General features: G+C 41.9%; 1 protein-coding gene across 1 annotated transcript; it reads right to left on the reverse strand.

Moving 5' to 3' along the window:
- Positions 1-289: 289 nt before the first annotated feature.
- Positions 290-10,897, reverse strand: stip1 (stress-induced phosphoprotein 1). Its single transcript, XM_031572478.2, has 14 exons — positions 10,741-10,897; positions 7,665-7,874; positions 7,033-7,174; positions 5,771-5,912; positions 5,501-5,669; positions 5,136-5,262; positions 4,525-4,627; positions 3,859-3,979; positions 3,458-3,554; positions 2,377-2,501; positions 2,212-2,248; positions 1,984-2,087; positions 1,633-1,805; positions 290-1,418 (listed from the first exon to the last, which is right to left on the reverse strand). The coding sequence occupies exons 1-14, from the start codon at positions 10,747-10,749 to the stop codon at positions 1,346-1,348; spliced, it is 1,632 nt and encodes a 543-aa protein (XP_031428338.1). The 5' UTR covers positions 10,750-10,897; the 3' UTR covers positions 290-1,345.
- Positions 10,898-13,445: the final 2,548 nt, after the last annotated feature.

Genomic DNA, 13,445 nt, shown 5'->3' on the forward strand with positions numbered 1-13,445 from the left:
AACTGCTGCCAATGGAATGTTCTTTCCTTGAGACACTCAGTAAACCTTCTCTTCTACAAGGCATGCCATCTCAATAGATGTCAATTCGCCTTCTGTTCACATGCAAACTATTCAATACCCTCAACCCTCACAATTCTTACTGAAACTTTGATAACTTACAATTATTTAATTGGTGTTCATCTTAAGATGAGAACTTCATGTATTAACTGTATTTTGAACCATCTGAGCATGCAGTACTAAAAGCAGAATCAAACTTGGGACACAACAGAAACACACACAAAAGCAACTGAACAATTGAAATACATTCATATGTATTTTCATGACAGGATCGTGATATAACATTACACATGAGGGGAGTCATTTTTACAAGGGCATTTAACACGTGAGCACCACTTTTTGATATTGTGTCAAGTGATAAGAACTTGCTTCTATGTCAATGAGCCACCTGCTTCTGCAATACCAGCCCTCCCAAAAAATTCAGTGCCACGTGGTAATTGTTTGAGCACACTGGCGTCCCCCCCCCCACCCACCTGTCCATTCCATGTGCCTTTATAATTTAGACAGAGGTGTCCCTGAACTGCATGAAGCAGATGTTATGTTACCTAAATCAAGTTCACTATGCACCAACCGAAGTAGATAAGCTTTGCGTCCTGCACTGATACAAAGTGTATTGAGGGGGGGGGGGGAGGAGGGATTCAATAAGCCTAACTTCAAAGAGCTAACGTTACATTGGTACACCCGGCTGAGTTCTTTATCTGTCTGTGACTAACATTGGCCATTGGGAACACAACAGAGAAAAGAAAAAGAAAAAAAAAAATCCATTCTCACTTCCTCTGGTTAAAAAGTGACAATTTCATAATGTAAAAAAAGGAAAACAAAATGTTTAGAGACAAGAATGCAAAGAGACATAAATATCTGAAGGGCTGAAATACACCATCAAATCAAGTACTTTCTCGCAACACTTTCAACCTCCCAATGGCCTACAGCCATGCAATAAGCAGGTGTAGAGAGAGAGAGAGAGAGAGAGAGCGAGAGACAGTGCGCAAGACCACAGAGTCAGGAGTGCTATGAGATCAACACTTCAGATAAAATGCAATGTTTCTCAATCTGATTTAAGGCCGAATTCTGAAGATGAAATCAACACTGACAGAGGAGAGTTTGGGAGGGGAGGGGGGGGTGCCTGCGTAAGTAACTAGGGTGGCGAGTGAGGCGGCGGTGGCGGCGGCGAGCGAATAGTGATGGAGAGATGATCTGTCCTTGTCCAGAGGGAATGGCATATTCTTCCGTCTCTTCAATCCGTTTTCTCCAATGGACCACTGCCCTTGCTTCCCCGAAGTCCCGGTGATCACCGGATGGCTATGAGTCCGACATCGATTAGTTTCTGGATCTTCCCGGCAATGACCGGGTTCTTCAGGTGACTGAGACCGAAACAAAAAGGACAAAGAGAGACCCGTCAAAGTGAAAATGTCAAAACATACAAGACAACAGGATACAAACAGAGGCGGAACAGTCACCGGAAAACAGAAGTAAGGGGAATTAGAAAAGGCACTTCCGTAAAAAGGTTTTTAGTGTGTGTATGTGTGTGTGTGTGTGTGTGTGTGTGTGTGTGTGTGTGTGTGTGTGGGGTCGTACTCGCTGAGGGCCTGCGGGTCCTTCTGCATCTGCTCCAGGATCATACGCATGGCCGGGTCTGTCATGATCTGCTGCACCTCGGGGTCGGCCATGGCCCTCCGCTTCACGTCCTCCGGGCTGTCGTTCCTCGTGGCCTGATTCATAATGCAGCGCTGGATACCCTCTGAGGCTTCCTGTAGCAGGAGAGGATGCAAAGGTGTGTGTGTGTGTGTGTGTGTGTGCGTGTGTGTGTTTGTGTGTGTGAGAGAGAGCATGATGAGAAGAATCAGAAGAGACATTGTGTTAGGGACTGGCCAGGTCACATAACATCACACAGTGAGCAAACAGCTGCTCTAGGTCTTGTTGTTGTACCTTAGAAGTGGAGTCGAGCTCGAGAGCTTTCTGGTAGGCGTCCGTGGCTTTGGTGAAATCTTTCATGGCCTCAAGACAACCAGCCTTGCGTGTGTATCCCTTTACTGCAGAATGAAAGCATGTGTAAACACAACAATAATAATAATAATAATAATTATAATAATATTATAAACACATTTCTAAATAAAATACAGTTGAACATCTCTAAATTAGTGTCCTAATACGTACTGAAGTCGGGGTCAAGTTTGATGCAGTCTTCACAGTCCTGATAGGAAATTGAACAAAATGGCAAAATTCAACATCTTAAACCTCATAACTCAAAACGGGCCTCACGGAACAGAGTACGTCAAAACCTAGAACCGTGTCAGACTATAATATAACAAAGTGCCGTACCTTGAGGGCCAGCTGGAACTCGGCCAGTTTGGTGTAGCATGCAGCTCTGTTGCTGAAGAGCTTGGCATCCTCTGGGTTCCTCTTGATGGCCTCGGAGTAATGTTTCATAGCCGCCGGGTAATCACCTGTGTACAAGTGAATGAATCAGAGGACGGCTCTTTGAAACAATAGTCAACTCATAGATCAATACCAATACAGCATCTGCAGTCGGCTGCACCACTTGAGCAGAGGTTTCATCGGAAGTTCGGGTGTAAAGCGTCTCTCTAGTAGGTCTTAAATCAAAATACTGTTGCACTGAATGACGTTTTCACCACGGACAACCAATCAATATAGCCGTCAGATGATATGGGAAGCAACTTGCAGTTCGGCACACTATGTTGATAGTGTATTGTTTAACCTCAGTAAACGGCCTTCCACAGTGATTGCTTTATTATTTGGAATAACATAACATTCAAATTTTGTATTATAGCAATCATTTTGGTGTCTGTGTTTTGGGAGAAGTATTTCACCACTGTAGGTTACTAGAATCTCAAGATGGGTGAACGGTAAATGGATAAGTAAGCCAACACTAGCAATGTTAAGGAAACTTGTGATGGCTCGTTGCAGTAACGTTAGACAAACATTTATTAAGGATGTTGTCAAACAGGGATCAGACAATGTTCAAGTCAAATAAAGGTACGGCATGTAATCTGCCCCATATTGAACGCTCGACGTATACTCAAATTGAACCTTCCTACCGTTAAAAATGGATAGCCATATCCTGAAACTATTTGCGTGGTGCAACCCATTCAATTGTAGTAGTTTGTAAACTCCAAAGTAGTGCCTATTAACATTCAAACTAAGCAAAGATGGAACTTGTGTTCAACTGGTGCAGCCCAGTGCAATAATGTTGAGGTAGGAAGTGGTATTCAACACATCTAAAAGCACGATCAGTTTCATGCAATTACTCTGTATTAACTCGGCTAACTTAATTATCAAAACTTAATACTTAAGTTAACCACTCTTGTACTATAACTGTACCAACACAAAACAAGCAGTGGGGTTTAACAGCAACACGGTCAGAGTGCCAGCTGAGGCTCACCTTTCTGGAAGGCCTCGTTGCCCTTGCTCTTCTCCTCCAGGGCCAGATCAGGATTAATGTAGGCAATCTTCTCCTGGTCCTTCAGTATCTTCTCTGCCTAAGGACAGAAGAAAAGAATAAAGTCAACTTCATGAAAGAAAACATCTAATCCTTTAAAATACTACTTATGGCATTTTACTCGTGTATCTTAAGTCTACCATATTGTAAAATATATGTAATACTATGTCTATTTTAAACAAAACCCAAGAAGAAAATTAGATGTACAACAGAAAGTACTCTACTGATGCTCTACTGCATTTTTTTTTTTGTCACAGTTCCACCCAAGATAGAGAGCTGTTGAAGCTTTCACCAACACTCCTCCAGCTCAATCCATGGTCCAACATGCTGTGGTGAAGGCTCACCTGCTGACACCTCTTCAGCACCTCCGGAACGCGGTGCTCCGCGAGGCTTTTGTGGAAGAACTGAATGGCTTCTTTGTACTGGTTCTGCTTGAAGTAGGAGTTTCCAATCCTAGCATAGGCTCTGAAGAAGAGAAGCAGATGAGTCAGAGAGGAGCCGCACCAGATCAGCAGACACATCTACGCAGAGACAAGCACAAGAGGCTATGCAGCTGAACGCTTTCAGAATTCCTAGCTTTAGTAGATTGATAAATACATCATGGAAAATTTCTAACAAATTCTAACAAACATATGGTTTAGTTATTGCTATTACAATTTCATTTTGTCCTTTGGAGAAGGTAATGCAAGAGGATATAAACCAGCTGAAACAAGCCAGTTGTTTCAAACACAGTTCGAAATTATTTGCGACATACTGTGTGTACTGGTTAGATTCTGACATGTTAGTGTCAGGCATGGCCAAAATAAAAACCCTTTCAATTTCAAAGCACTGCATACGAGCTGCCACTCTGGGTGGTGATTTCATGCAAATGTGACTGGCTGAGTGTTAGCACCTCAACTAGAAGAGGAGAGGAGAGGAGAGGAGAGGAGAGTCTGTTTTTGGCATCAGGTCAGAGCTCCTCATACAGCTCCTGAATACAGCCAGCGCTAAGCAAGCAGAAAGACACTCACTTGGCAACCTGTCTGTAGTCCTCGCGATTCTCTCGGCCAACATCAATAGCTTTCTCACACAGTTCCCTGCACTTGTCATACTGACCCTTCTCAAAGTATACGGCTGGAATGGAGAAAGAGAGAAATTAAACATTTTAAAATGTAAAAATAGGTATACAATTTCAAATGAAGCTTTGTGTACTCGGAGTGCTTACAAAAATCTGGGCATGTTTCTGGGCTACTTTTGCATTCAACATTCTGTATGCAATCACATTCTAGCCTGAGGAATCCCATTGGTTATGCACTAGTTTTTTTTTTTTTTTTTTCAATTAGTTGGTTGCCTTAATGAGTGACTGAGCTGAACTAAGCTGAGGGCAGACATTCAATTAATGTTCGAGAAATGTACCCCCTAGATCACCCGATTCAGATTAGCCTTTCAATGTGTGTTCCAAAGGTCATGTACAAAGACGATTGGTCCTTTTCATCAACTGCATTCATTACACACTAAGCCATAAAAATGATTACTAATAATACTAATACTAGCTTAATATTTCAGATAAATGCTAAATAAACAGAGAGAATTACTGCTGGACCAGAACACTGTTTTCATGATGTTATGAATGCCTGTCTACCTGCTTGATTGGACAAGTAAGTCATATTAGTAGGGTCGTGATTCATGGCCTCTTCATAGTGTTTCAGTGCTGCTTCAAAGTCTTTCTTTTTATAGGCATCATTGCCGAGCTCTTTTGCCTTCAATGCCTGCAATACACGGAAAGAGTTAGCAACAGCACCAGGGCATATTATATCACAATGGCCTTAAAAAAGAACATAAAATATATAATATCCAATACACACGTGTAGTATTATTTCTTTATTCTACTTATGTGTAACCATCATACAGACAACAAAAGAGGTCACTTTGTGGTAACTAAACTGAAGAGGCAGAAACAAAGCAAGGCGTGCAGGTTGAGCAAGTGAGCTAATGAGCTGGCCGTACCAGTCTCTTGTTCTCCGGCAGGTCTTCCTCTTTGGGTGGGGGAGGCTGGGTCTCTTTGGGCTTGGGGGCCGGCGGCGGCGGGGTGGGCTCGTCATCTTCCTCCATGCCAGCCAGGTCCAGGCCCAGCAGCACAGACAGCGTGGTCATTACCCTCGGATCTTGCAACCGCCTAATGGGAGGGTAATTGGGGTTAGATTGCAGAGCGAGCGAGCGAGCGAGGACGAGATGAGACTGCATCTGAATGGGTTCGAGGCAGAGAGATGTACTCACGTGCCGAGCTCCGAGGGCTTGTTCCTGAGCTGCTCCAGCAGCTCCTTGTAGCTGGGGTCAGAGAGCAGGGCGCGGGTGCGGGTGTCGCCCTCCAACTTCTCATACAGATTAGGCATGGCAAAGGGGTTCATCATCTTCTTTTCTGTGCAGCAACAGCAAATAAGGGCAGAATGTTGGCCACCCTCATGACCATTATGCTTTAAAAAGAACACACTTAGACAAAAAAAAAAAAACTTTATGTCTATATACAGAACTACTGGGATTAAGTGTTTTCCCTAGCAACAAGCGAGGTGAGTGAGCAACAACAACTAAATCAGAACACTCCCATTGTTATCAGAGAGGCTGTCTTAACCAGCTGTGCAGCATTATACGCCTTCTCTCCAGAAAGAGCTAACATAATACTCTACCTACTCCACTCCAACCGTATGACCCATTCACATGTGGACCACAGAATGACGTATGGCGCCTCCGATCACACATTGTAAAGGCCTGAGTAGTAGGGCTGTCTGAAGTGACATCGCCCAAGTTATTGGAGTTCGCGGTGAACCAAACTGACCAGTTAAACGGAGGTATCTATCTAACATAGCCCACAACACAAACCATACTTCATACAATAACACGACTATAACTGACTATCAAACCTGGTGATAACTGGGCAAATTATTTATGTTAAGACTCAACAGCTGATGTGGACAACCGCAAGCTAATTTACTGAATAAAAATAATGGAATGAGTGAGGACCTTTGAGCGCCAACCCCAACAGTAATAATCAAAGCATACACTTTAGATGACTGGACTATTACTTATAAGCACCAGCTCAACAGTCAAACGTGAGTGAGTAATAACAGAAAAACAGTCAAATGTACAAACTTTGCACCAGAATAGGATCTAGCATCTGCCAAATTAAAAAACATAATGTATTGTCTGTCATGGAAATATCCATCATCAATCAAATGGCCATGCAGCATTGTTTTCAGTTTGCCAAGTGATTGTATGCCTATTTCAACAGGAAACACCCAAGTGTACCTAACTGAGTTCACACGTCCTGAAACTTCATTTTTTTGGCTGATGTCATTGAGTGGCAATTCACCCAGTCTCCTTTTAGAAACCTTTAACGTTGCAAAACGAATGCTGTGTACACAGCGTGCCTCATCCTACATTGCTTTTAGAACCTTCAGGGGGGGTTACTGCTCACAGTGTAATTAAAGTCACATTCAAAGAGCTAGCATCAAAAAGGCTTCCGCATTGCCAACTCGCCGTACCTGCCAGGCGAGCCTCAATATTCTGGAGTCCTTCCTTCAGCTGCTGGTTGCCTGGCTCCTGACGAATGCCTTCCTGATACGTTGTTTTAGCATCCTCAAATTTCCCAAGGAACTCGAGCGCCGCAGCTTTCCGTGAGTACCCCTGAGGAGAGGCAGAGGAACCCATCAGCACAGTGTTACTCCTCTTAGATATTACTAAGATAACTTAGGTTCTCCTCCCTCCCCATCACTTTTAAGAGAGACAGAACTGCCTGCGATGTGTAAGAGAGGAGTAATTCCAAGTAATAGGGAAGGAAAAAGATGTTCAGAATGCTCTTGCACCCTAATAAGGTAGCTACACTCTGGCTAGACAGTGTCACCTCCAAATAGTTTTGCTCTTGGCTTTGGCAAAGACTGGACTAAAATGGCTTGGAGAACAATCCCCTTTCCACACCCAACCACATCAGAATACAAGCATCAAACATATGGTGTAAAATGAACCCCCGAAAAAACTTTCATGATTTTGGGGGGAAAATTACCGACAGGGAGAATATCAGTTGAAAACACCACTGCCCTGCAAACCACACAGGAACATACCCCATCATAACAATACCCCACCCTCTTATAGCAGGACCGATGACCACAACACCAACCTTGCCCCAGTCAGGCTTAATCTTGATAGTCTGACTTGCGTCCTTCAAGGCATTTTCGTAGTCTCCCTTCTTGGCGTATGCGGCCGAGCGGTTACTGTAGAGTACGTGGTTATTGGAGTCCAGGGCCAGCGCCTCGGTGTAGCAGCGCACGGCTTCACCAATGTTCCCGGCGCTAAGTGCCTTGTTACCCTCATCTTTCAGCTGTGCCACCTGAGGGGGGAGAGGACAGTGCAGGAGCGACATTAGGAGACATCACCATGACATCACTATGACATTAGGGGACATCACTATGACATCACTGTGACATTAGGGGACATCACTGTGACATTGGGGGACATCACTATGACATCACTATGACATTAGGGGACATCACTATGACGCACAGGGAGAGGGGGGAGGATTTAGGCTGGGGGATTCGGATAGGCATAGGGAGAGTGACAGTTTGTCTTCACGCTGAAGAAGAAGAAGAAGAAAAAATTAAAATACAACACATTCTGTGCAGTTAAGTCAATCTTATCTTAAGTGAAAAACATAACACAACTGAGTAGCCTGTAGGCCTGCTTATTTCCATCAGCTCCTGCTTTTGGAAACCATCATATCACACTATATCAAACTTTAGGTGTACTATTAGCAAATGACACTGGGAATTTGAAATAAGAGACAGCTGCTCGTTAACTGTGTGTGTGTGTAACATCTTACAGTTGTACTTCAATGTAGTACAGTTGTATGCAAACGTTTGGGCACTCAAGAGCAAAATCCGTATTTTGTTGATTTTTGAAGTGAAAGGAAGTAAATACAACTCCTGCAGCAAAATGACAATTCCAAAAGCGGATGAATTCTCTGACTCTTCAAATGTTGTGGCAACACTCAACAAACGTTTCCCAGCAACTGACAGAGAATCGGAATGAACCCATCTGATGTCCACAAAGCAGCAGAAGGCTTTTAAAAAGACATAAAAGCATTCTGAGCTTTCAATTTCCAATGAATGAAATGTGAGGGAAGCTGTAAATCAAGGCGAGATCAAAAACACTTTCAGATAAAACTGCATGTCTGTTGGGCAGAAAGGCCAATGCCCTTATGCGACTCTAAAGACCTACAGGAAGATTTATCTGACACAGGTGTGGTGGTGCACCACTCCACTGTGCAGTGCCACTCGCACAAACAGGGTCTACCCAGCTTTTGGTGCATCCTGCAGTGACCAAACTTAAAAGCATGACTGAAAATCTTTAGGTAAATCTTAAATGTGATGTGCATGCAAGACACCCTAAATGTATATCAGAACTTGAAATGCTTTGCCAGGTAGAGTGGATACAAAATCATGAATCAATAATAACATGTCTACAAAAAATGTCAAGCTGTGATATGTCAAGCAAGTAGTACTAAGTGCTGACTTAGTAAGGTGCCCAAATCTTTGCACATGCCACAATAACCTAAGTAGTAACACAGCATTCAAATCTGTAGAAAGCCTTTGGGGCTTTACTTTACCTTTTCACACTAAAAATCAACTAAGCATGGTATTCCCACAAGGGGTGCCCATTCTTTTGCACAACTAGGATTGAAGGGGGGGCTTGCTTCTTTACCACCCTTGCTCACGATTCTGCTCTGATGTAGGTCTACTTTTGACGCTATAGTCGACATTTCTATCAGTACCTGGCCAAATAGACAGGTCAAATTGACAAATCATCACCTGCTTTGTTCCACTGGTCTCTAATGGCAGCTGCAAAGTTCAACAACCGCCATGGATCAGCTGTCTCTGACATTCGAGCCAATATCACCACCCAATAAGAGGCGAGCATAATTCTGGTGGTAATGTATAGCACTAGTTTTAGCAAAGATGCTGCCGGTTTAAAGAACACCATGAACCCTCGAATAGATACACTTATGATCTAAATATTCGATATGTTCTCTGCATCTGTGCGTGGGAGCGCGAGTGTATTTGATGGTCGAGACACATAATGCTAATAAGCAACGTTTTGTCTCCTCAATTGATGCATGCACCCGTTGAAGGCTGACTGTATTTATGCAACACCTGACCATCACTCCAACGCGTAAAAATAATGGAACAATCGATACGGCCAGGACCTGCACGGCTAGCTCACAGCCAATAATACTAACCTCGCTAGTCCATAAAGGAACATAGCAAGATGCTAGCGAAATAGAAGATTCACCTAACATTAGCTAGCTAGATAGCCTACAAAGGTACAGTTCCCTGGTGGCAGTAGTTAACTAGCTACCAAGACTTGCAAGCTCAAACATATTACTTGACGTTTAATGTTAGCGAGTTCACAGCAGCCAATTAGGACACAATCCAACTTTATCAAATTAGCTGAATAGCTAGAAAACTAGCCTGATTGCTAACATTTAGCTAACGTTACCTCTGATATTGTGTAGCCTTTAACATACTAAATTGGAAAGAATAACTTAACGACGCGTAACGACATATTTCATTACCAGGTAGCTAAGGTTACAAGGAACATTTCAGAGGACTATTTACGATCTTCACCCACGTTCGCCAATTAACACATGTACAAGTGTAAATACCTAACAGCTAGTTAGCCAGGTAGCTAAACCATTTAATGTTATCCGCAGTGGATTTGACATTCTCTAGTGAAAGTTGGCATATGATGGCGATTCAATGCTGCTTCATGCCAGCCAGCATTAGCTTGTAGACTCAAGATTTCTGAGAGCCGACCTTAACGATGGAATGAGCTCCTTTGCTATAACTGCACTTGTTAACCATGAGTTATTAAATGCGAACTTCTGAATGTTGATGGGTACACACAATGTAGTACGTTAATGTAACAATGTTTGCGTTATCATTTCAATGAGCTAACGTAATCTCGTTTGCTAAGCTAGTTAGCTAATAATGAAAGCAATGTTAACCTTACTGCAGTAGTTGCAGATATGACATCTTAACTGATTTTATCGCAGGTGCTCATCGCACTTTTATAATACAGAAACCTTCAAAAGTTAAACTTAATTGACGTTGATAGAATGTACTCCACAAAACACCAAATTATGATATTAATAAGAAATTTCCGGATGTAAGTTGTTAGCCGGCTAGTTAGCTACTTACTTTCTCCATGGTGCGACCATGAGGTTCCAGAAACTACTGTGAAACGACAGCGGGTGAGCTCCGCCTCTGCACTGACGAAACAGGTTGCCAGATACGTTATATTTCCTCCAAAAAATGTCGGCTTTGGGAAGTGAGGCAACTTTCTGCAGGATAAGTGGTCACACGCACGCTATTAATAATATAAACATAAATGCAGGATTCACAAGCGAGACAAGCTTAGGCATACAATTAAAGACTGGAGAAATAACACTCTGAGAAGTGGATAGTCTGTTCCTGCAAGTTCTAGAAGTTTCTAAAATTACGGATAGTGAATACTTCCTCTTCAGTGTTTCTTTGCATGGCAACTAATACGCCTCGAAGTTTCTCATGTTGACGTGCTTTCCACACGAGTTACCTCTTCTGTCGTATCATTTTCTGGACGTTTCTTATCACTTTAACGAATCAAATACGACTGCGCTCGAGCGTCGAGTGATCTTATGTTGATTTTAAGAACATTCTAGTTCATTGAGCTCTGGAAGCTTCTGGAAACGAGCCTGCTGTATCATCTTAAAGAGTAGTTAGGCTTCACAATACATTTAATAAATTCAATAATTCGATGCTGTCTACAAATCCTTCTCGATAAAAGTAAATCAAAACACATTGACCCAGAAGAGAATATGCAAGGGCATATTTATATTTTGGTTGGCTTATTGAGCCTACTTTTTTATAGGGCTACAGAAAACTCCAGAAACAAGAACTTAGTTACTAGACTAACTCTTGATGTTTGCCAAGGCCTATAAACTTAAAATGCAGTTAGAAACATTCCCAAACACATCCCCGTGTTGTAGGCTGATTAGAATGCTGTCTTTTGCCTTTTCAGTACTATGACTATAAATTACGGTAAATGTCAACCGTTTGAAGTGGCTTGATGAGTAGGCTACCTCAATGCAAAGGCTCCATTACTGGTATGTTTCAAAGAAGCAGTATATTAATCTCCATATTATTATTACTGAACCATTAAATATTGACATGGAAGAAACAGAAAAAAATCACTGACAGCCTATACACCACTTTAATAATGCATACATCTGTTACTGTATAAAACTCTCGATTACTGTTAACTGTATGAAACCCCATATGTGATGGTGGAACAAATAAAACCCTTATAAGATAAAAAAAAAAAAATATGGAAACAACATGTAAAGATGTAACAACATCAACATTTTTGGTGATCTTGGTTGAGACAATGATTTCTATGTGTAACTGAAACCAGTGAAATTTACGTTTTTTAAGGGCCCCAATACAACTGACTTTTGAGAAATGACCCTCAAGAGGCTATAATGTGAAATCACAGGACTTAACACAGCTTTGAGTGATTGCTGATTGATCCTTTGGACAGACTGCTCTTCATCATAATGAGGTGTGTAGCTGGTGACTGATTCTGTGGGCAGTCCTACTTTGAATTCTATTTACAGGTCAGAAAGTAATTGTTATTTTACAAGCAGTAATATTCTATATTTGTTACTATGTTATGTCTCTAATGTTCAATTTCTGGTAGATCAAATTGAGGTAGAACATGCTAGATTTCTTAGAAAATAATGATATGCTCTACATTTTTCTATTCAGCAACTAGAGACATCATGGAGTTTTGGTCTAAAACTAGCGAGCTACCAACCAGAAAAGCATGCAAAACCTTGCAAACACCACCAACAGCATAGCTGGCCTTGATAAAAGCTTGCTAACGCCACCAACAGCATAGCTGGCCTTGATAAAAGCTTGCTAACACCACCAACAGCATAGCTGGCCCTGATAAAAGCTTGCTAAGATACTAGCTGGTGTCTATTGGAGATATTGGTATTGCTGTGAAGGCTTTTCTTACATTTGCGCGGGTGTTCCGACACAAACCACATAACTGCATAGTGCATAGCCTGGACAGCTCGTGGGAATGACATGTGTTTATCTGCCCTTCACGTGACCATATTCCATAAAAAATCATTTGAAGATGATACCAACAGTAGTTGCTCATAAAAAAAGCATACCTCAAAAAGTGGCAAATTGTTGCATAGTGTTGCTTTAACAACTCCATGACAAAAGGGGCCATTGCATACATTTACCAGCAGATGGCAACAGTTGAATAATACTATCAGAGTTGTGCAAAGGGATATGTATGAGTATGTGTGTGCATGTCTGTATGCATGCGCGTGTGTGTGTATATTGGTGGATGGGTGGGTACATGTATTGCACTGGTGTTGTTGCAGTGGCTGTGTATTTTATTAAGATTTATACTGCTTGCTGGAATAGATATTGAATATCCAAGTGAAATGAGGCATGATTTTGTCTGCCGCTGCTGCAAAGCTTAGCTCATCACGCATCAGCACAGGCAGACAACTACACCCGGAACACATTACCTTGCCTTTATGGAATCTAACATTTCCATATTTTCAGGACAGGTCTGTAAGGTTACTTTATAATGCTTGTATGGACGTTTCCATTTTAATATTAAGAAGCCAATCCTATTGTTTGGAATTCTATTTCAAATCATTTTCTCTGAACAGGCTTAAGACAGAAAATATCTTGATGTTGGAGCTACTGTAGTTATAGTTATATTTAGTATATATATCAGATGCTTATGCCAACTTACAAGCAACCTACAAAACACATCTGAAAATAAAATAGAATTTAAACAACTTATAGTATATATGAGATGCATGACTGTTTGTCATTTG

Source organism: Clupea harengus, chromosome 8 (genome assembly GCF_900700415.2).
Source record: "Clupea harengus chromosome 8, Ch_v2.0.2, whole genome shotgun sequence".
In the NCBI taxonomy this organism is placed as follows: Eukaryota; Metazoa; Chordata; class Actinopteri; order Clupeiformes; family Clupeidae; genus Clupea; species Clupea harengus.

Excerpts from the sequence above, each read along its gene's own strand:
- stip1 (XM_031572478.2), bottom strand. Across the intron at positions 5,263-5,500 it reads TGCCGGAGAACAAGAGACTG|GCATTGAAGGCAAAAGAGCT; the intron begins GTACGGCCAGCT and ends CGTGTATTGCAG. Across the intron at positions 4,628-5,135 it reads TTACTTGTCCAATCAAGCAG|CCGTATACTTTGAGAAGGGT; the intron begins GTAGACAGGCAT and ends TCTCCATTCCAG.